The sequence below is a fragment of the Artibeus jamaicensis genome, unplaced genomic scaffold (genome assembly GCF_021234435.1).
Source record: "Artibeus jamaicensis isolate MK-2021 breed Jamaican fruit bat unplaced genomic scaffold, CSHL_Jam_final contig_2259, whole genome shotgun sequence".
Classification (NCBI taxonomy): domain Eukaryota; kingdom Metazoa; phylum Chordata; class Mammalia; order Chiroptera; family Phyllostomidae; genus Artibeus; species Artibeus jamaicensis.
This window is the reverse complement of record NW_026521468.1, coordinates 1,650,819-1,671,127: the sequence shown is the minus strand read 5'-3', so window position 1 is coordinate 1,671,127 and position 20,309 is coordinate 1,650,819. Positions and strand designations below refer to the sequence as shown.

Genomic DNA, 20,309 nt, shown 5'->3' with positions numbered 1-20,309 from the left:
GGTCCTGTTTAGGTCCATTTATTATTTAATTTGAATGAGTAATACAGTCCCATGGTTCAAAATTCAAAATATACAAAAGGGCGTACAGTGCCAAATCCCCTCCCTCCTTGGCCCCCAACCTCCCAGTTCCCTCTCCAGGGGCAACCAGTGGTGCCATTTCTTCCGAATAAGCACTTATAGGCAAATCTATATTTATATTTTCCTCTCTCCTAAACCACAAATGGAAAGCGCATCATGCATACTTCTGCGTCTTGCCTTTTCATTGGAAGATTATTTCCTATTATTATACAAAAAAGTTACAAACATATTTATAGCTGCATAATATTACATTGTGAGGCTGTAACAAAATGTACTTAACCAATCCTCGGGGGGAAGGAGACGTTTCTGTCTTTTGCAAACTCGCCCTATTTGTACATCCACCCCCAATCCAGACTCCCCAGGGACCAAGCCCTAGCTCATTTGCATGCCTGGGAGGAAAATCCCAGGAAGTAAGAAAAGAGTAAGAATGGGAGGAGGATGTGGTAGCTGAGAGCAAGAGGGAAAGAAGGAGGAGGACTTGGCTAAGAGGGAATATGGGCAAAGAAGCCCCTGGCAGCTCATCCAGACACTGCACACCGTCCCCATTGCAGAGACCTGTCTGCATCGCTCAAGACGGGGACTGGGGAGGCCAGGAGGGACCTGGAGACAGACTAGAAATATCTGGGAAAGCCAGAAAGGAAAAAAGGGAGTCTTCTGGGGAAAAGCTTGGCTATCGCTCCAAGCTCCTGGCTGGCCATTCCTTTCCTCTCTGGGACGGACACCCAGCAGGTACGATGGCAACAAAGCTGGGTCTCTCCTGCTTCCCCCCACTGACAGCATCACAGGCTCAGGATGCTTCCAGTAGAGAGAGGAAAAGAGGGAGGGTGATGATAGGAGCTGACCTTAGGGGAGGAGCAGGAACCTCAGGGGTTGAGGAAGGAGAAGAGGGCACCAGTCTGTCCGACCCAGTGTCCACTGCCTTCACAGACCCTGGCCCTGGGGCCCCTGGACACAATCCCCATCCCAGGGACCACCTAGTTGTGAGAGAAGCCCCCGTGAGAGAAGGCAGGGAGGTCGGGGACACAGCCAGCAGCCTTGGGGAGGCAAGCCAGGGGGTTGACCTCACAGTCCCCAGAGTCCTGGTCCCCCCGGAAATAGATGGAGTCCGCAGAATTGAAGGAGGGGTCCTGGTCAAAGAAGTTGTAGGGTCGGAGGAGGAAGCCCACACCGTTCCCCACGGTCACTGTGTTGGGAATGTCCTCTGCATGTGGGATGTGCAGGAAACCAGCTGTCACCCAGGCCACCAGGTCCTAGCAGGGGAGAAGGAAGAGGGTTGTGAGGCCTGACTCTGCCAAGACCCGCCTGCCCCCGACAGCAGCCTTGTTTGTAAGGATTTGCCGTGTTAGTCCCCCTTTCCTCAAACGGATCCTCAGTCTTTAAATGCTTTTCCTACTGGTGCAGAAGCCAAAGCACAATGAGTTTCACATTCGCGCCGGGAGCAACACCTGCCTCCCTGACCCAGCCTGTGTTCTCCTATCTGTGACACTCCTCTCACATCTCCATCCGCCTCTCCACCCCCAGAGGAACGAGGATGCCACAGCCTACATCGGCTCCTTCCCCCTTAACCCCCAGAGAATTCCCCAGCCAGAGCCGGTAGAAGGCAGATGGAGAAGGGAAGATCAGGGCTTGGGAGGCAGAAATGGCCAACATTCAGAGATTGATCCTTTAGTGGTTACACCAGGGATGGGCTTTAGATACAAGACAGGTGGTCTTCCCCAGTGCCCTCCAGCCCTTCTTGAGTCCTGGGACCTGAGAAGGACTCAGTCCATGAAGCTGAGACTTAAAGGGCTGTAGGGTCTCGAGGATCTGCTGGGACCTCAGCCAGCATCTGGAAATGAACTTCCAGCTTGGGAAGATTCCCTCAAGAGGTAATGACCAGATCCACACAAGTACAGAGGCAGGAGTTAGCTCCACCCCTGAGGAGACCAGATGGTTTTCAGGGGTCCCCAAGACAAGGTGGAGCTCATCTTTGTGTCCCCACTCCACTCACTGGCCCTCCCAATCAGCTGACCTTTCCAACAATGGTCTCATTGTTGATGAAGTCAGTGAAGTCCACGGTGGGGACCCAAGGGTCATTCTGATTGAAGATGCTGCTGCTGCTGGGCTCCTCCTCCTTCCGCTGGGTCACGGCCAGCTGGTACCTAGGGAGGCACTGGTCAGGCCTCTAAGGTCATGAACCTTATCCTGCGGCCTGATAATGATGGAAGGGAACGGAACATGTGGACCTCAGTTTGCCCATCTTGTCCACTCAGTGACTCTGATGCCACCCTGGTGAGTCATCCACCACTGTTCCAGGGCCTCTTGTTCACTCTCTGCCACAGCATGGCCCTCCCCCCATCCAAAGGAGAGAACGGTTCTCAGCCCTGAGCTTTGGTCCTCCGAGGGAAGATGCACCCACTGCCCATGGCCTGTGCCTTTAGATAAACAAGACATCCTTCTGGAGCTCTTATCTCACTTTGCATACAGTTGACCTGAGTTTCCAATGCTTCCTCCTCACTCTCGTCTCCCAGCCTCTCTCTGACTCCACTCACCTGCCCCAGCTGATGGCTCTCTCCATGGAGCTGTTCCGGGGCAGCGGCTCTCCAGCAAAACTGCGGATCTGGATGCGGTAGCCCCGAGGGTGACCCCACTTGTTGCTCTGGTTGCTGGCCAGGTACAGGTAGCGAGGGGAGGCACTTCCCAGGGGGAAGGCGGCCTGCTCCTCTGTCTCCAGCAGCTTCCGGGTCACCTGCAGCCTCTGTATCTGGTGCTCTGGGCTCCAGGGTACAGTCGTGGGGACAAAGACCATGTCCTCAGCCCAGACCCAGTTCTCCAGTCCTGCCGGGGAGGGGGGACAGAGGAGAGAGAAAGGCTGGGAGGGAGAGCCAATCACCCACCTGGCTTCAGCCTGGGGCCCAAAGAGAAGCCCAGAACCGAGTGCTCCCCCTACTTCCCTTCCCTCTCCCCCCAAATATCCTCAATCTTTAAGCCAAACCCATTGACCTGTAAAATATTTTATCAAGGATTTCATTTATTACTTCATTTGCTCATTAATTTATCTCATTAGGGGAGGGGCCCAGGCTCGGCCCCGGGGACACTCAGATGAACAAAACATCAGTCTCACCCTTTTGCTCTCATGGAGGATGCAGAAGGCAGTGCCCTCACTGGCCTTCAATGTGCGAGGGGCACATTCAAGTTTAAGGTTCTAGGGATAGAGGTGCAGGCAGGAAAAGGCCATCCTGGGCAAATGTTCTGCCTGGCCTTACAGGATGTCACCAGTGGAGATGACATAGCAGGATGTCCTAGACAGGGGCAAAACATGAGCAAGAGCAGAGAAGCCTAACTGCCCATGCGCTGTGTGTGCCCGGGGATAGTCGGCGTGAGTGTGGCTACAGCAGTGCACAGGGAAGAATCCGAAAGGCAGGATGGCGCTGCATTCTTCAGAGAAGGGCCTTGTAGGCTGCTCTGTGCATGAGACCCCACAGGTGGTGGGGGAAGGGAGACCTGCATGAGGGGCAGGCTGGCCTGGGCTGCTAGGTCCCTCAGGGCACAGAGGAGACCGGGATCCAGGCGGAGGAAGAGAGGAGGTGGCAGGAAGTGGCCCCAATGGGGGCAGGACAGGGGGCCCCAGTGAGGAGTTTATTTCAGAGGCAGAACAGAAAACAAAACGAAACAACCAAATCTGGTGATCAGCTCAAAGATAAGTAAAAAGATTCTAAGACGCCGTGTCTCCTTGGCGCTCTCTGTGACCACCAGGGACTCTCTGGGACACTCCATCGTGTCCATTTTATCCCTCACGCTTAAATCCAGAGAGAGACAGAAAATCAGGAAAGAGGAGGGTCCATCTTCCTAGAAAATGTCCAAGCTGGAGTGTTCCATGACTGGCCTGTATGTGCCAGGGACTCGGCAGAATGCAAACAGATCCTCCAGAACAGCAGCACCGCCGGCCGGACACAGCGACAAGAACTGAAAACCAGATGGCTGCCTCCCTGAAAGAGGCCCCATGTGAGTGCAAGAGGGAGGAGAGCAAAGGCAACCCCGCTGGCCGGGAGGGCCTCCTCCCTGAGCTTGGCCATTTCCCAAGATTTCCTGATGGGGTAATGTGGAGGGGGCGCTGGAGGCGGTGCCCCAGCCAGTGACCTGAATAAAATTCAGCATCCAACTCTCCTATCCAGCCAAAGAGGAAGCATGAACTCCGAAACCACGTACTCGTTCTCACACCTTCCTTTCCGGCATAACCGCCGTAAGTCCAAAACAAGTGGAGACGACACTTGAGCCCTTCTTCTGGAATACTTCCCCCCTCCAGGATGTCTTACCTCCTACATCCAGATCCACCTTGAAGTGGGCACTGTGGGTGTGGGCAGTGCCCAGCGTGTGCTCCCGAACCTGGTTCCCGTAGCGTCGGCCAGCACCGAAGAGGAATGCTGAGCTGATGTAGCCAGTGGCGTGGAACTTGACTTCTATGGCTCCATTGGGGTGGAAGACCATATCCCACACGTAGTCGTAATTGATCAAGGTGGACACAGATCTGATGACCAGCACTGTCTCTGTGAGGCCCCCAAAATAATGGGAGAAGATATCTGAGTGGTGTCGCCTCAGGGGGAGACCCTGGTTCTGTTCAAACACACAAAAGGCATCTCGTAGTGTCGTGGGGACTTGGGACTCCAAAAGGAAGTGCCAGTCCACGTAGGTGGCCAGGTAGGGGCAGTCCACCCCACGGGTCAGGGGTGTGGCGTACTTGCCCATGCCAAAGCTGCCGTCGATATAGCGGGTCAGCATTGCTATAGGAGAGTTGCCACCATAGATGGCCAAGGCCTCTTGGAGGCTGATCTCGTAAGCTAGCCGTTCTCCCTGGAAGCGGATGTCGAAGATCCTCGGGCCACTGTAAGCTCCAAGGCCGAAAAAGAAAGTCCACAAGGAAGAGGACACTCGACTCCCCTGGACACTGAAGCGAGGGCCCTGGGGATGGAACTGCAGAGGGGGAGCCGGACCTGGGGACGCCTGGGACTTCAGGGACCAGGACCCACCTGTGCCATTGTCTGGGACCAGCACCACATTCACCAGGCCAGCCTCAAACTGCTCCTCCAGCTGAGCCAGACTCTTATAGTAGCGGCCTTGGAAGAACACCTTCCGGACAGTCCAGCGGGCAGGGTCCAGGGCCTTGTGGTCTACCAGCAGCTCCAACCCCACGGGGTGCAGGTATAACCCAGCGCCTGAGATATTGTAGAAGAGGCCAAACCAGGTAGCTCGGTCCCCTGACTGCAAACCCGGGGGTGCTGTGATCATCATCGCCAGGTTCCCTCCTTGGCGTTTGTAGAAGCAGCAGTGGTGGAGGAGACCAGCAGCCTGGGGCAGCTCTCTGTTGAAGATCATGTGTTCTACATCCAGGTACTCTCGGAACAGCATGGGGCGCCGGTGATAGGGCAGGGGGCCCCCGTGACGCTCCACAGTCACATCCCGAAGGTAGGAAGGGTGGGGCAGTGGTCCCACCACCAGCTCACTCACATTGGGCTGGGGTTGTCTGCCAAAGAAGATGATGGCCAGGGCCTCCCGGGCAGGTGGGGGGCTCCCCCTGTCCAGATGGGCCAGGGCTGCAGCCTTGGGGGGCAGTTGCAGCTCCACTGAGAAGATGCAGTTGTCCGAGGGGCGGGCCTGGGCTGCATCCACCAGGCCTGGCCCCAGCTGCTGGGTCAGAAAGCTCGCCACAGCCGTCAACTCCTCTGGGCTCAGGTCTGCAAACAGCTGGCTCTGGCCAGTGTGTGTCCAGTGCTGGGCACTGGGAGATACGGAGGCACAGAGAGGAGACACGCTGGGTTCACCCCCATCGCCTCCCCTGCCAACCAGCAAGACACACACCAATGAAAAGATGGTGATGACCGCCAGAGCGAGGAGGACCAGGGTTGTCTTCTGATTCATTGTCTTGTCGGAGAGACACAGGACGGAACCAGAGCGGAGAAATGTATTCTCGGGTCACAGAAGAGGTCACTCTTCGCTCCTGTATCGGGGCCTCCTGGACTCTGGTTTAGGTTCCCAGTATTCAGAGGCATAGGCGACTGAGGGTGGGAAAGACCAGAAAGGCTGAGGCCAGGGGGGTGGGGCTGGCCGGGGCTTGAGGGCGGGCCTGACACAGGGCAGCAGTGATTTCCACAGACCTTACAAGGCTTTGTCTTCCAGGCTCCAAACTGGACTCTGCTGCCTGGGTCAGGGTTGGAATCAGGGAGAGAGAGGGTAGGGGAAGGGAGAGGGATTTCAAAATAATGTAGCTGGCCAGCCCGAGCACAGGAGGGTACCACCATCAAGGGGCGGGGTCTGCAGCCCCTCATCTCCACTTCTTCCCTTAACCCCCACTTTCCCGGGGCCAGATGTTCCCTTTCCTGTGACTTGGAAGTGTTGCTGTCTCCAAGGACACTCGCCCCCAGCCCTTCAGTTTCCCAAGTGGCATTCCTTGGCCAGGCCTGTTACCCTTGTCCTCTCTCCTCTTAAATTCCTTGGTCAGAATCTGTAATTTTCTCTGGGGAACTCTAGCTACTTCAAAAGTGACATAAAGGAAATTCAAGTAAAAATCTTTTATTATAAATTGCACATACCATTTATTTTTACAAAGTTCTATTTACTCTTCCATTTCGATGCACCTGATGAAGAAATATCTGGTATAATGTTCACCAAATGTGAACACTAGCTATTTCTGAGTGGTATGACTTGTGGCGTTTTTGCTTGAATATTTTAATAATAATATAATTTGTATAAATTCATCATTAAAAAAACCTAGGCCTATGAATTAACTGAAAGGATACATGGGGGTTTAGTGTGGGAAGAAGCTGTTTCCTCAGAAACATTAAGAGGGTGGGAGCCAGGGGAGCAGAAATTGGGAAGAGAGAGGAAGGGACATACGCGCCCTAGCACATCCCTCCCACCTACCCCCACCATGCCCCACCGCACCCCCGGGGTTAAAAGTCTTGGTAAGAGAAAGGGGGCAAGTCCGGGACACAGGCTGCCAGGTGGGGGGTGCAGGCCGCAGGGTTGACACTGCAGAGCCCGGCATCCTGGCCCTTCTCAAAGTAGACGCTGCCGGGGGAGAAGATGGAGGGGTCCTCATCGAAGAAGTTATAGGGTCGGAGCAAGAAGCCAACTTTGTTCCCCACAGTGACAGTGTTGGGGATGTCCTCAGCATGGGGGATGTGCAGGAAGCTGGCTGTAACCCAGGCCACCAGGTCCTGAAGGAAGAGGAAGGAGCTGAAGGACTTTGGAGGGGAGACCCAGAGAGCCCCCCCTCAGCCACAGTCCCTGACCTCCAGCCTCAGCCCTGCTTCCATCTCCTCCCACCCTAGGCCTGCATGGTGGTCCACGTGAGAGGCCGTGGGGTGGTCGGCGTCCCAGGCCTAATGTGTTGGCCATCAGAGAACTCCTTGGCTCCTGAATCTGAGAGCTGGCAAACAGACCATTCCCTCCAATCTCCTGCCAACGTGTGGGCAGCCAAGACGCCAGACACAGAGGAGCCCCTTTCCTGTCTCTAGAGCCACCAACCTCTCCTAAGAGCGTCTCATTATCGATGAAGTCAGCAAAGACAACAGTGGGTGTCCAGATGTCATTCTGGTAATAGATGCTGCTGCTCTGTGACTCCTCCTCTTTCCTCCGGGTCACCGCGAGCTGGTATCTGACCAGGAGTGTTGTAAAAGGGGGGAGTCAGAAAATGTCAAAGATCCTCACTGTCCCAGGAGTCCTCTGGATCGGGCTGTGTGCGAGGTCATCTCCTGTCCCATATCTACTGGGATCTGGGAGGAGGTCCAGGGGTGGATGGTAAGCAAGGATGGTGAGTTGGGGCCTTGAAGAGCTGGGATGGGACAAGGGACCAGTCCTTCCCTCCCGGCCCGCGTGCCCGGTGCCCTCCTCACCTCCCCCAGCTGAGCGCCCTCTCCATGTCACTCTCCAGGGGGATGTGTACGCCAAGGGGGCTGTGGATCTGTATTCGGTACCCGCGCTGGTGACCCCAAGCGTTAGTCTGGTTGCTGGCCAGGTAAAGATAGCGAGGAAGGGGGTTGCCCAGGGAAAAAGCTGTCAGGTCCTCCCGTTCCAGGACCTGCCGGGTCAGCTGTGGGCGCTGCAATTGGTGCTCTGGACTCCAGGGAGCTGCCACGGGTTTAAACGCCACGTCTTCAGCCACCACCCAGTTTTTCAGCCCTGCCAGAACGAGGGAGGGAGAGGAGTTCCACACCAGGCGAGACAGGTTCATCTCCCCCGTGACGTCCACCACAATGGCCTGTCAAAGGGCAGCAGCGCTCACCAGGGAATGCTCCAAGCTGGGAGCCTGGAGGTCTTGGACTGGGCACCAGCCCATCTCCTTCGACCCTGCCCTGTCCAATACAGGTCCAAGAAGTCACAAGTGACTACTTGCATTTAAATTAAAAACTCAGTTCCTCGATCACATTAGCTACATTTCAAGTGCTTAATAGCCACGCGTGCCAGTGGCTAATGTACTGGACAATGCACGTGTAGCGTAGTTCCATTGCTACATAAAGTTCTGTTACCACTGGTCTACCCTCAAACCAACTGTTTGCTTCTTTGACTCTCATTTTCTGAATCTCTACACTTGGCACAATACAGTCTCTTCGATGGCTGAGCTCCTTAAATGGAAAAGCACACACAGGTGGCCTAGTTACATTCTTGTAAACTATGAAAGAGACATTTGTCTTGGAGAAGCTGGCTGGAAAAACCCAGTCCCCTTCCACAGTACTCTGCACGTTCCTCACAGCTCTGGGATTTGCTTCCTTTCTCAGCAAGATGCGGACCACTTTTACCTTTTGTTCAGAAGTGAGATTTGTATCTGTAACTTGTCTGGGACTCCTTAAAACTCACAGCAATAGCAACCTGCACTCATTACCCCGCCCACTCGGCACTCGATCATACACTCGGCATGTTTGCACAGTCAGTTCCTTTACATGTGATCTATATGAAGGCAGCTGGCATGGGGTGGGGTGGGAGGGGGGCCTCGACTGAAGCCGGTGCCCCTGCTGGCTGTCCCGGGCAGTGGGGGCCTGGCATAGCCTCTGGCCCACGGCGCCGACCTGTGCTATACCCACCGGGGATCCAAGAAATGTGACTTGATTTTAAAGGCTCTTTAATATCAGAAATGCTGAAGAGAAAGTTCAAATTAGAAAAGTCATATTCCAAATGTGTCAAAGAACTGTTAATACGCCATTTCAATCATGCCATTCTCTTAGTTCTTCCTCCCCTCCGCCCCCACACCATACACACTCAACCGCCTGTCTTTAGATCCAAGACAAGAGAATGTTCTACCAGAAAAATCCTTAGTTATAGCACACACAAGGCCCGAGGGCCAAACCCGGCCCTCCACCTTGTTTTATCCCACCCAGCACCTTGTTTCTACCCGGCAGCAGTGCCGAGCTCTCACTTAACAGTTAAGGAGCAGTCACGTTTACAGTCCCAAAATGACACTCGGCCCTTTGATGGCAACCGCGAGCCAGACGTGGCCCCCGTGAAAGTGAGTTTGACTCCCCTGTTGTAGCACTTTACACTTGGGCAATCCCTTCATCCCCCGTCTCCCCCAACCCTCCTTACTTTCCCAACTGTAAAATGGAGAGGGCCTGGTGGGTTTCTCATTTCCTTTCTGGGCCTGTCTGTGATTTGCTAAGCTGGTTATTTTCTACCCCCAACAAACGCGTGTCAGGAGCAGCAGGTCCCCTTTGTGCTCTGAGCCCTACGAGAGAACTCCCCTTGTACGCTGGCAGCAGCCCACCACATGCCTTCCTTGTCGTCGTGACGACGTGTGCAGGCAGGGACGGGATGGCCCTCCCTAGGAGGACAGGGCCACTATCCCATGTCCCGGCCTGTCTGAACCCCCGTGGAGCAGCAACTCCCAGCTAGTCTCCCCACTGCCTTCTCATGCCTGGCTCCAGCCCCACTCTGCAAAGCTCTGTAGGATGGACTGCCTCCTACCACCACTCAGGCCCCGGCTTTCCCGACCTCCACTGCCCTTCGGAATCAGGAAGAACTCAGAGCCCTAACCCCCAGCCCACACAGCTCTGGGGCAAACTCACCACCCATCGTCATTCGAGGCTAAGGCAGGTAGAGCCATTATGTTTAATTTCAGAACAACAGCACCTCAGAGGGGCCGGGTGGTCAGAGCTTGTCAGGGAAGCCCCCTCCTCTGCCCACCAGTGAGCCATCAGCTCGTGCCGACCGCAGCTGAATACACTGTGGTCAGCCCCTGCTCTGGTGCCACAGTGAATTACGCAGCTGGAACGCCACCCTCCAGACTGTTCCAGCTTGATCTGGGGCAGGGCAGTGGGAGGGGGGGTCTCCCTTCCCTCCGCTCCACCCTGAAGTCCTCCTTTCCTGGACACTCACCTGCTACATCCAGGTCCAGCTTGAAGTGGAAGGCGTGGGTGTGCACCGTGCCCAGCACCTGTTCCCCCACGCGGTTGCCGAAGAGGAGGCTTTCCTCCCCGCCACTCAGGAAAGCTGTGTTGACAAAGCCCGTGGCGTGGACCCGCCCTTCGAGCGCCCCATTTGGGTACAACGCAAAGTCCCAAATGTAGTCATAGTTGCCGACGGTCGACACAGACCTGACTACGAGGGCTGAGCTGGCCAGACCACCGTAGAAATGACTCTGGAGGTGATTGTGATGCCTTCGAAGGGGTAGTCCTTGGGCCTCCTCAAACACACACACAGCCCCTGGGAGCAGCTGGACTGCCCCTTTGCCCACTAACACGTGGACGTCCACCATTGCAGATTGATAGGGGCAGTCCACACCCCGCACCAAGCCCCGGCTGTGACTGCCGAGTCCATAGCTGCTATCCAAGTATCGGGTCATCATTGTCTTGGGTGAATCAGCACCATAGACAGACAGACACTCCTGGACACTGACTTCATAGGCCACTCGCTCGCCCTTGAACCGAACATCGAAAATCCTCATGCCACTGAACACCCCATGGCCAAAGGTAAATGTCCAGAGGGAGGACGCCACCAGGTTCCCTCGTACACTGTACTGGGAGCCCTGGGGTGAGAACTGAAGAGGGGGAAGAGGACCTGGGGGGACACGGGGCCTTAGGGATGAAGCCCCATTTGGCAGGGGTAGAGGAACTCTAACCACTTCCAGTCGGCCAGCCTTAAACTCCCGTTCCAACTGGCCCAAGTCTGCATAGTAGCGCCCAAGGTAGAAGACCCGCTGGACAGCCCAGTGGGCAGGATCCAGGGCCCTGTGGTCCAGCAGTAGCTCCAGCCCCACTGGGTGAAGGAACATCCCAACACCTGAGATGTTATGGTGGAGGGCAATCCAGGTAGTACGGTCCCCTGTGCGCAAGCCCCTAGGAGTGGCCTGTATAGGTGCCAGAGTGGAGCCATTGTAGTTGAAGACTGAAGCAAGGAAGACTGGTGCCTTGGGTAGTTCCACCTCTTTCAAATGCTTCCACATCTGAGCATACTCAGTTGTCAGTACGGGGCGCTGGTGATACGGCAGGGGGCCCCCGTGACGCTCCACAGTCACATCCCGAAGGTAGGAAGGGTGGGGCAGTGGTCCCACCACCAGCTCACTCACGTTGGGCTGGGGTTGTCCGCCAAAAATGATGATGGCCAGGGCCTCCCGGGCAGGTGGGGGGCTCCCCCTGTCCAGGTGGGCCAGGGCCGCAGCCTTGGGGGGCAGTTGCAGCTCCACTGAGAAGATGCAGTTGTCCGAGGGGCGGGCCTGGGCTGCATCCACCAGGCCTGGCCCCAGCTGCTGGGTCAGAAAGCTCGCCACAGCCGTCAACTCCTCTGGGCTCAGGTCTGCAAACAGCTGGCTCTGGCCAGTGTGTGTCCAGTGCTGGGCACTGTGGGATACAGAGGGGCAGTGGGGAGGCTGGCTGGAGCCCCCGTGGCCGGTCAGCAATACATAGGTCAGGGCAAAGATGGTGATGAGGGACAGTGCCAGGAACAGGAGGGCCACCTTGACATTCATGATGAATGCTGAGAGCTGAAACGAGAGTCCTAACAGCTGCTCCTCTAGCTGCTGACATCAAATCAGGGTTTATATTCAGTCGGATGGACAGGAATGGAGAAAACTCCACCCTGTGGGTTGAACAGGAAATTTCTGACCTTGATTTATATAATTCTGTTCCAATTTTCTGTTCTGTGGTTTGGCCCACGGCCCTACTTCCACGTGCATGGCATCTCCCTTGCCCCTGAACTCCTGCCGGTAGCCCGATCCGTGCTCCGCGTTCATTTCCATCACTTAGACCATCAGACCGGACGGCACTGGAAGGAACGCTAAACTCTACCTTGCACACAGAATGGGCCTGAGGAAGAATGCAAGTCTCAGATGCCCACTCGAGTCCCGTGTGCTGAATGCAGCCACCAGAGCGTCCGTTTCCCTACCCCCTGGCAGGTGCGCTACCCCACGGATCTACGGCCCAGCAGGAAGCACTGTGTTCTGGAAGCTGCCTTGGCCGAGCCCTTCACCTGCAGGCTCAGGCCTCTTCTATCCGGGCAGTGAGAAAGGAGAAGTGGTGAAGGCGTGGGCACAAGATCTGTACCAGTCCCAGGACGCTAAGTGGCGTGACCTCAGGGGAGGTACTACCACGAGTCTGTGTCCTCTCCTATAAAGAAGGTTCTGAAGGCTAAACGTGGTCATACATGTAAAGTGCTTAACAGAGCATGACACAGGCAGACATAAAAAACTGGGAGCTGCTGGTTATCTCTGAGACGGAACAGACCAGATGTTCCTCCACCGTTCAAGACCATATGTATCTCTTTTTGCAGAGACCACGAGGGGATCATTGGAAACCAGAAGGCTACTTTACAAGGTGGAAGTTGAGGAAACTTTATTTCAGAGGGAGCTAGGGTCCCAGACAGCCCTCTAAGTCATTTGGAACCAAGAGTCCCCTGGCATCTCCTCAAGAAATTTAAGACATTATTCAGAGGGGAGAATTAGCATAAGGTAAAGAAAACCACAGGGTAGGGTGAGCCTTGAACCAAGTGATTGCCCACGTAGAACTAGAGCGGCCTCTACTGGCAATTCATGGGTACCACGGGGAAGGAAGCAAGTAAGGAACTGAGATCTTGTTGAGGGTTGGGACACAGCAGCTTAGACTAGGGAAGAGCTCTTTCACATAATTCAGACTGAATACAAATGAAGGACTGACCCTTGCCTCTTGCTAGGCAGGAGTCTCAATCTTCCCATTATTCCAGGAGAAAGAGGAAGGTCCACTGGTAAAAAGACACCCGACGGGGGGGGGGGGGCTGGCAGTGTCACATGAGGTACACACGCACACGAACACGGTTATGTCCCTAACCACCAGAGCATCGCACCAGGGTCTGCGGCTTTAGAAAGAGGTCAAAGTACCTGTATTTTTAATAATTTCTTGACATGGTAAAAGAATTTTACATTACGACCCAAGGGTGGTAGGGCGAGGAGTAGGGGCAGCAGAACAATCCAACAAACAAAAAGGGAAACTGAGAAACGCATGGTAGGGGAAGGGACGTGTTTTATCTGGAAGGGGTCTGGAGGGAGGGTCGGGGCACTGCCCAACTAAAATGCGGTTGGTTTGTTACTGAGCACTATTCACGGGAAGATGGCATCCTGACTCCCCCTCTACAGCAGTCCTGGGAGTGAAAAACGACACATCCGGGGGAACACGTTCAGGGGCTGGAAGACAGAGACAGGAAGAGTAAGCCAGAAACAGACACTGAGAGAGACCCTGCGGGCTGACTGCAGACACTAGCTCTCCAGTAGTGGCGGAATTAAAAAGTGGGAGGCATCTCTGGAAAATTCCAGAGATGGGAGGCAACTCTTCTATGGTTTTGACTTGCCCAGCAGATTTCCACACACACACAATGAGCACACGCGTGTGTGCGCATGCACGTACAGTGCACACACGTGACTGTGTTCCCTGGAAGCACAACACTATAAATAAAACCTTTTTTCCCAAAGGGAAAGCCCAGCAGGAGTAGCAGCATCTATCCCTCGCAGCCACGAACACCTCCACCCTAACTTACAACTGGTCAAGAGAGGCAATCCGGAGTCTGAGGACTGGCCTTTGCAATAATGCCCAAAAAGAGCCACGTCACAGTGCAGGAGCCTTCCCCAGTCCCTCTGCTTCTCACCGCTCGGTTCTCCTCCGGCTCACTGGCCCCTGGGTACCAAGGGGCTACAATGTCAGGAGACAACGGCCCTGGCAGATGATGACTAAGACAACGATCGCCTCCCAAACAATGTGTGAGAGGGAGAGACAGTGTTTGTCAGGGGGAGTCAGGTAACAGAGTAGAAAGGCAGATGCATGTGTGTCTGTGTGTGTGTTGACCACGCAGGTAACGTTTGTGTGTGTGAAAATCTAGTTATAAAACCATCTGAAGGAGCTAGGGACTTAGCTGTGGTCTAAGGTGTTTCTGGTCACGTATGTATGTAGATGGGAACCCCAAAGTCATCACCAGGACAACGGTGGCAGGGAGGATTCAATGTCCCGCATGGGCAAGAAACATTAACCTCACATCAGAAGAGAGAAGCTGGTCTCCCTCACCCCAGATCCTAAAAAAAACCCAAACACCTAGCACTTTCCTTCTAGTTCCTTCAGCTCCTAACCAACTAATCATCGAAAGGGGAAAAAAAAAAGCCAAACACAAAGCCCAAGTCACAGGAGGAGGACGGGAGAGAAAACGCAAGTATTCCTGTGGCAACACCCTGCGCACACGAACCTGGAGTTCTCTAGAAATTAGGGCAGGTCGGGGTGCTGGGGAGGGAAATAGAAGAGTTCCTGAGGCCTGAAAAAAGAGGTAAACACGTCACAGAACTACATGAGAGCTTCATTAGACTCTAACTAAAAACAGAGGGGTGTGATTACTATTTCCAGCCAGTTTCCCCATCACGATAGTCATGTAACAAACCAAGGCAATGTCGGTCTTGAGCCAGACTCACAGAGTCCCCTGGCCCTGGCCCTGGCCTCAGTACAGTGTCTCTGCATTGCTGCTCCGGGGCCGTTTGATCTTCTCGATATTTTTCAGGATCATGTCATGTAGAGTGACCTGGGAGGGGAGAGAGCAGAGTCACTGGCCGTTCTATCTGTTCTTCACAAAGAAAAGACCCCTCCCCAGCAGTCATTCACACAACCCCATTCTCACTGGTCTGCACCGGAAATGGAGGCGGCTGCCAGACTTCTCTTAGCCCCACCCTGGGTGTACCTGGCCATTTCCAAGGCCCTGCGTGTCTAATAGTAACTGACATTTACTGTGCACTTAACAGACCAAGAACTGCAGTGGGTCCTTTAATGTGTTATCTCAGTCATTTTTAAAAATGTATTTATTTTTTAATCCTCACCCAAGGATATGTTTATTGATTTTAAGAAAAATGAAGGGGGAGAGAGAGAGAGACACTGATGTGACACAGAAGTATCTACCACGGCCTGCGGTATGTGCCCCACTGAACCCACAACCCAGGTATGTGTCCTGAACGGGGAAATGAACCCGCAGCCTTCTAGTGCACAGGACGATGCTCCAGCCAACTGAGCCACTGGCCAGGGCTCTCTCACTCAGTTTTAAAACCATCTCTGAGCAGTAGACACTAAGTTCCATTTTGCAGATGAAGAAACTAAAGTCTAAGGTTCAACAACTTGCCCAAGGCCACACATTAGAGGTAGAATCGGTTCCAAACCCAAGTCTGTCCGATTCTGATGACCCTTATGCTACACTGCACTCCCTCCCATCCAGGCAGAGAAGGGCGATACCCAGCTATCTACCCTCGATGATTTCAGTTCTCAACACTCAGCTGACAAGCAGAATGTGTTCTATTCATTTTACCTCCGTCACCTATCTCGACCCCCAGAGAGTCACAAGAAATTTATCACCAGAACTAAGAGACACCAAGGCAACTGTGGGCAGGGGCCAAGGGTACTTACATATTGATTCCTTAGCTCTGATATGATGAGGCGGAGGCTGATATATTCCTTCTCATCGATCTCCGTCACGGTTCGGCGATAGTCCTCCTGGAGGAAGGGGCAGAGAGAAGGCCAGTTCCCAAGGCCAGACTGTCCGCAGACAGCTCTTTCCCTGGAACGGTGGCTCCTCCCTGTCCTGCCACTTCCACCCTTGGGCCACAGAACCCTTACTTACCACATGGGGATATTTAGCTATTTTAGAAACCAATTTGGCTCTTGTAATATAATATCTGGAAGGAGAGAGAAGAGGAAAAAGCTGCAGGAGACCCTGGGCAGTACTCCCCACCTTGCCAGCCCCCAATGCTAGGGCCACGCCCAGGCAGCCCTACCTAGAAATCTGGTCCAGATAAGATGCAGCTTCGCTCTCCACAGTCCTTAGTTCTGCAACGGTCTCCTCCTAAAAAAAAAAAAAAAAGGCAGTAAGTCAAAAGTCACTTCAACAGACACAGCAGGAGAGAGGAGAGTGTCTCTCCGACCTTCCTCTCCAGTGTGTGATGGAAGCACCTTACCTGAATGGACACCCCGAAGTTGTTTCCATCTTCTATTCTAGGAATCAGGAGCTGTACCCACATTTTAACCTGGAGGGTGAGGAGCCCAAAATGTATATATGAGGACCACGGCTTTTTCTACTGACATCATGAAGCTTACAATTCATGCTGCTGGGGCCAGATGCCAGGAGCACAGGAGCCAAGATACTTAGTCTGCCAACACCCATGTCACCTCCATGCTCCAGCCCCGCCATCCATCACTGTTCATTGTTCAAGCCAGGCTGTTTGAAGTCAGCCCGTAGGTCACTAGCCCCTGCCTCACCGTGTTGCATTTCTCAATCAGCAGCCGGATCTCAGGTTTCACTTTCTCAATAATGTCCACCAGCTGCTGGTTGCTTTTTAGCATCCCATTGGGCATCACAAACACCTTGGTTCCTGGCAGGGACATGAAGAAGGCCAAATGGTTGCGGTGAGTGCCAGGACATAGCATCCCCACCTGTCTCCCTTCTTCCCTAGACCCATGAGATGCTATGACCTCTGCCTTTTATCTGTCACAACAAACATCGACACCACCAACAGAATCGAGAAGAGAATGTATGGATTAACAAGTGAGCATCCACAGTATGCCCAAAGTCTAAAAAATAAGAGAATTAAAATATGCTCTGCAGACTTAAGGTACCAACTCTGACTAGAGAGAGGGGAAAACACAGCACTGGGACTTCTGTGAGAAATCTGCAATGCACAGCTACCGCTGTCCCTCTCCTTGGCGGTCCACACTAAGTCAAACCCTCCTTTTTCACAGAAAAGTTCAGCTTAAAGTACCATGAAATAATGAGCGGATTTGGAAGATTTGGGGATGCTAACACTGGGAAATAAAATCAGATCCTGCTTCCAGGCCAGGAGAATACCAGACCCATCCTGCTTCTCAAGGCTGCAAGCCTGGGGCAGGTGGGGTGGGGTGGGGTGGGGTGGGGTGGCTCTTACCTTGGAAAGCCTCTTCACATTCATCCAACCTTCGCTTTTTGTAAGTGGGCTAAGGGAACAAAGGAGTCAGAGATTAGCAGGCTCTTGACACCCACATCCCCATCACAAGTTCCACTTCACGCACGTTTCTGCACTTCTTTGCCTCCCTGTCTTATTAATTTGTGCAATTTACGAAGTACATACAAGGCTTGGAGAAAAGACTTTTGCCACAAAGCCACTTACATTCTAGTTGGTAAGACCAAACTTTCAGGAAATATAACACACTAATTAGAGGAGAAAAATGGATACTATAAAAAGGTGATTTTCAACCTTTTTCATCTCATGGTACACATAAACTAATTACTAAAATTCTGTGACACACCAAAATATATACTTTTTGCTGATCTGACAGAAAAATAGGCAGAATTTTGATTCATCCATACCAAATGGCTATTGTGTTGCTGCTGTCATTTTTTTCATTTGCCAGTCTAAGGGAAAAGAGGTCAATGCCCCTGACTAAACAGTCAGGTGTTGCATGTTTTAAAAATTCTTGGGGGTACACTGGTTGAAAACCGCTGCTACACGCAACAGGAAAAAAGAATAATTCGATGCAGGGTAAAGATAATTAAGGGAAAATGTGCAAGTTTGCTGATCCTGTAAAGAAATACAATGGTCCATCAACACGCATTTAGCACCTGTTATGGACCAAGAACAATGCGAGGTACTGGAAATACAGAAACGATTAAGACAGGTTGTGCTTTCCAGAATTGTAAGCTCTAACAATGAGACGGTAAGGCAAACAAAGAACAATACAATGTCACCACTGTTGTAGAATGTAGACATTTAATGGATAAGGACTGGGTAACACAGATGCACAGTGAAGACAGGGACTGCGGTTATTATCAAGAAGAACTACTAGCCCTGGCTGGCGTAGCTCAGTGGATTGAGCTTGGGCCTGCAAACCAGAGTATCGCAGTTCAATTCCCAGTCAGGGCACATGCCTGGGTTGCAGCCGGTTCCCAGCAGGGGCGCACAAGAAGCAATCATACAATGATATTTCTCTCCCCCTCTCCTTCCCTTCCCCTCTAAAGATAAAGAAATAAAATCTTAAAAAAAAAAAAGAACTACTACTTATCCCATAACAAGACTCAAGACGTTGAAACAGGTAAAAAAAAAAAGTCCTGCTTGAAGTCATGGGACCAGACCAGGAAACCTGGGGGAACCTGTAGCTATTAGTCCTACTGGAAATTCACCTCCTACAAATGAAACTCAGGGTCTAAAGGGGGTGTACTGGAGTCATCAAGCCTGTGCCAGCCGCATTCCCAGATCCAAATCCCACTGTCTCCTCTATGCATGTGTGAACTGATCGGGAAACAGAGGACAGAGAACCTACTGCTTCAGAAGACAAAGATAAATATAAATACAGGACACTTACACCATCCAGTCCATCGTGGCTATTGGTGAGAAGAATGGGGTCAGGGACAGGGAGATTCATGTCTGAGTGGATCTGAGTTAGGTCATGGATGTTTAGGATTGGTTCCTGAAAGAGAGATGCCCACCCCCTAAACATTAGTCTTTTCGAGATGAACAAAGAAATATTCCATATGAAGGGAAAGAAATGACAGTGCTTCACAGTACGAAAGAAAACAGAATCAACACATGGTTTGTCCCATCTGATGGAAAGATCAGGGCCAAAAAAACTGGGAAATCTTAGGAAAAGGGTCTCTCACCTTCAAAAAACTATCAAGTTCTAACAACTTCTTTGGGAAAAAATTTGCCACCAAGTCTTCTGCCTAAAGATGAGGAAAAATAACATTAAGAATTGTAGGATGGTTTCTCTCTACAGTTCTCTCTCCTTTGGGAAACTCCCAGTTATTAACCAGCACTCACTTTTCTATGTATTTCACTCACCTCACTTGTGATCCGCTCTCTGAAAGAATCAACCTAAAATTAACAAAGAGCAATTCAGTAAGAGCAAGTCAGTACCTGGCAACAGAGGAGAGGGCAGAACGGGGAACCCCAAATCTAGCTGTCTCTCCCTCACCTTGTTATTGTAATGAGAAGCTGAGAGGCCCCCAGATTGCAAGTATTTTATTTTTTTGAGGACCCATTTCTCCATCTCAGGAGAGGGAAGCGGGGCTTGTGGGCAGCGCCCGCCTGTCTTCTCTCTCTCCCTCTCTGTGTCTGAGGCTGTCTGCCTTTGTGAGTAGAGGAAAGACAGGTGGATAGGAGAGGTGTGAGCTCACAAACGTGCCAAGCCGTCCAGACCTGGCCTCAGGCAGGCCTGACGCCAAGGACAGCGGCAGCGTCCGGAGGCGGGGCTGGGGAACTTACAGCTGTCACTAGCCTAAAGCACTGAGTTCACCACGTGTCCGCAGAAGTGTCCCTAGGGCTCTCCATCACTGGACGAGTTACAGAAGGCCACCCTATACTATTCTCTTCCCCGATGCCGTCTCTGGGAGTGGGGGGCTGGGCTGAGTCGAGCGGAAGCTCAGTGCTGGTGTCCCCAGGGAGACAAAGACGCCATGGGGAGTGGGGAGCCGGTCAGACTGCTTGGGGATCGAAGCGAGGGGTAACGAGGCCCGGACAGGTGCCGCTACCTTGAGCTTCACTTCCTGATCCACCTTCAGCAACGAGGCCATGGCCGGGCCGGGCCGTGTCCGCTCCGCTGGAGACCGGAGGCGCTGTGGGCTCCGGGGCGGGGGTCAGAGGGACGAGGGGAATCTAGGCTGATCTCGGGACGCGGCTGCCCTCGTTGGTTAACTCACTGCTCACTTGCTCCCTCCCTCTGTGCCGTCTGCCCGCCCGCCCGCCTGCCTGCCTGCTGCCTGCTGCTGGATGCCTGCTCGCTCAGTCGCTCGCCCTCCCGGCTTTCGCCACT

At 53.1% G+C, this 20,309-nt stretch overlaps 3 protein-coding genes across 8 annotated transcripts; all 3 read right to left on the bottom strand.

Annotated features, from left to right (window-relative positions):
- Positions 1–2: 2 nt before the first annotated feature.
- On the bottom strand, positions 3–6,126 carry AOC3 (amine oxidase copper containing 3). Of its 4 annotated transcripts, none has more exons than XM_037148737.2 (5): positions 4,800–6,120; positions 4,374–4,604; positions 2,610–2,895; positions 2,090–2,219; positions 3–1,328 (listed from the first exon to the last, which is right to left on the bottom strand). In XM_037148737.2, the coding sequence occupies exons 1-5, from the start codon at positions 5,971–5,973 to the stop codon at positions 1,053–1,055; spliced, it is 2,097 nt and encodes a 698-aa protein (XP_037004632.2). In that variant the 5' UTR covers positions 5,974–6,120; the 3' UTR covers positions 3–1,052. The 4 variants fall into 4 exon arrangements, with proteins under 4 accessions (XP_037004632.2, XP_037004638.2, XP_037004624.2 ...); XM_037148743.2 differs by having other exon boundaries at positions 5,085–6,119; XM_037148729.2 differs by having other exon boundaries at positions 4,374–6,119.
- Positions 6,127–6,974: 848 nt separating this feature from the next.
- Positions 6,975–12,769, bottom strand: AOC2 (amine oxidase copper containing 2). The gene is made up of 4 exons (XM_037148756.2): positions 10,423–12,769; positions 7,950–8,235; positions 7,582–7,711; positions 6,975–7,271 (listed from the first exon to the last, which is right to left on the bottom strand). The coding sequence occupies exons 1-4, from the start codon at positions 12,008–12,010 to the stop codon at positions 7,005–7,007; spliced, it is 2,271 nt and encodes a 756-aa protein (XP_037004651.2). The 5' UTR covers positions 12,011–12,769; the 3' UTR covers positions 6,975–7,004.
- Positions 12,770–13,366: 597 nt separating this feature from the next.
- On the bottom strand, positions 13,367–20,309 carry PSME3 (proteasome activator subunit 3). Of its 3 annotated transcripts, none has more exons than XR_005083001.2 (12): positions 20,029–20,309; positions 19,340–19,372; positions 19,159–19,221; positions 18,864–18,968; positions 17,450–17,498; positions 16,788–16,900; positions 16,487–16,555; positions 16,307–16,374; positions 16,153–16,207; positions 15,939–16,025; positions 14,932–15,069; positions 13,367–13,696 (listed from the first exon to the last, which is right to left on the bottom strand). XR_005083001.2 is itself a non-coding variant. In XM_037148802.2 (12 exons), the coding sequence occupies exons 1-11, from the start codon at positions 20,068–20,070 to the stop codon at positions 14,989–14,991; spliced, it is 765 nt and encodes a 254-aa protein (XP_037004697.1). In that variant the 5' UTR covers positions 20,071–20,309; the 3' UTR covers positions 13,367–13,696; positions 14,963–14,988. The 3 variants fall into 3 exon arrangements, 2 of the variants coding, with proteins under 2 accessions (XP_037004697.1, XP_037004689.1); XM_037148802.2 differs by having other exon boundaries at positions 14,963–15,069; XM_037148794.2 differs by having other exon boundaries at positions 13,367–15,069.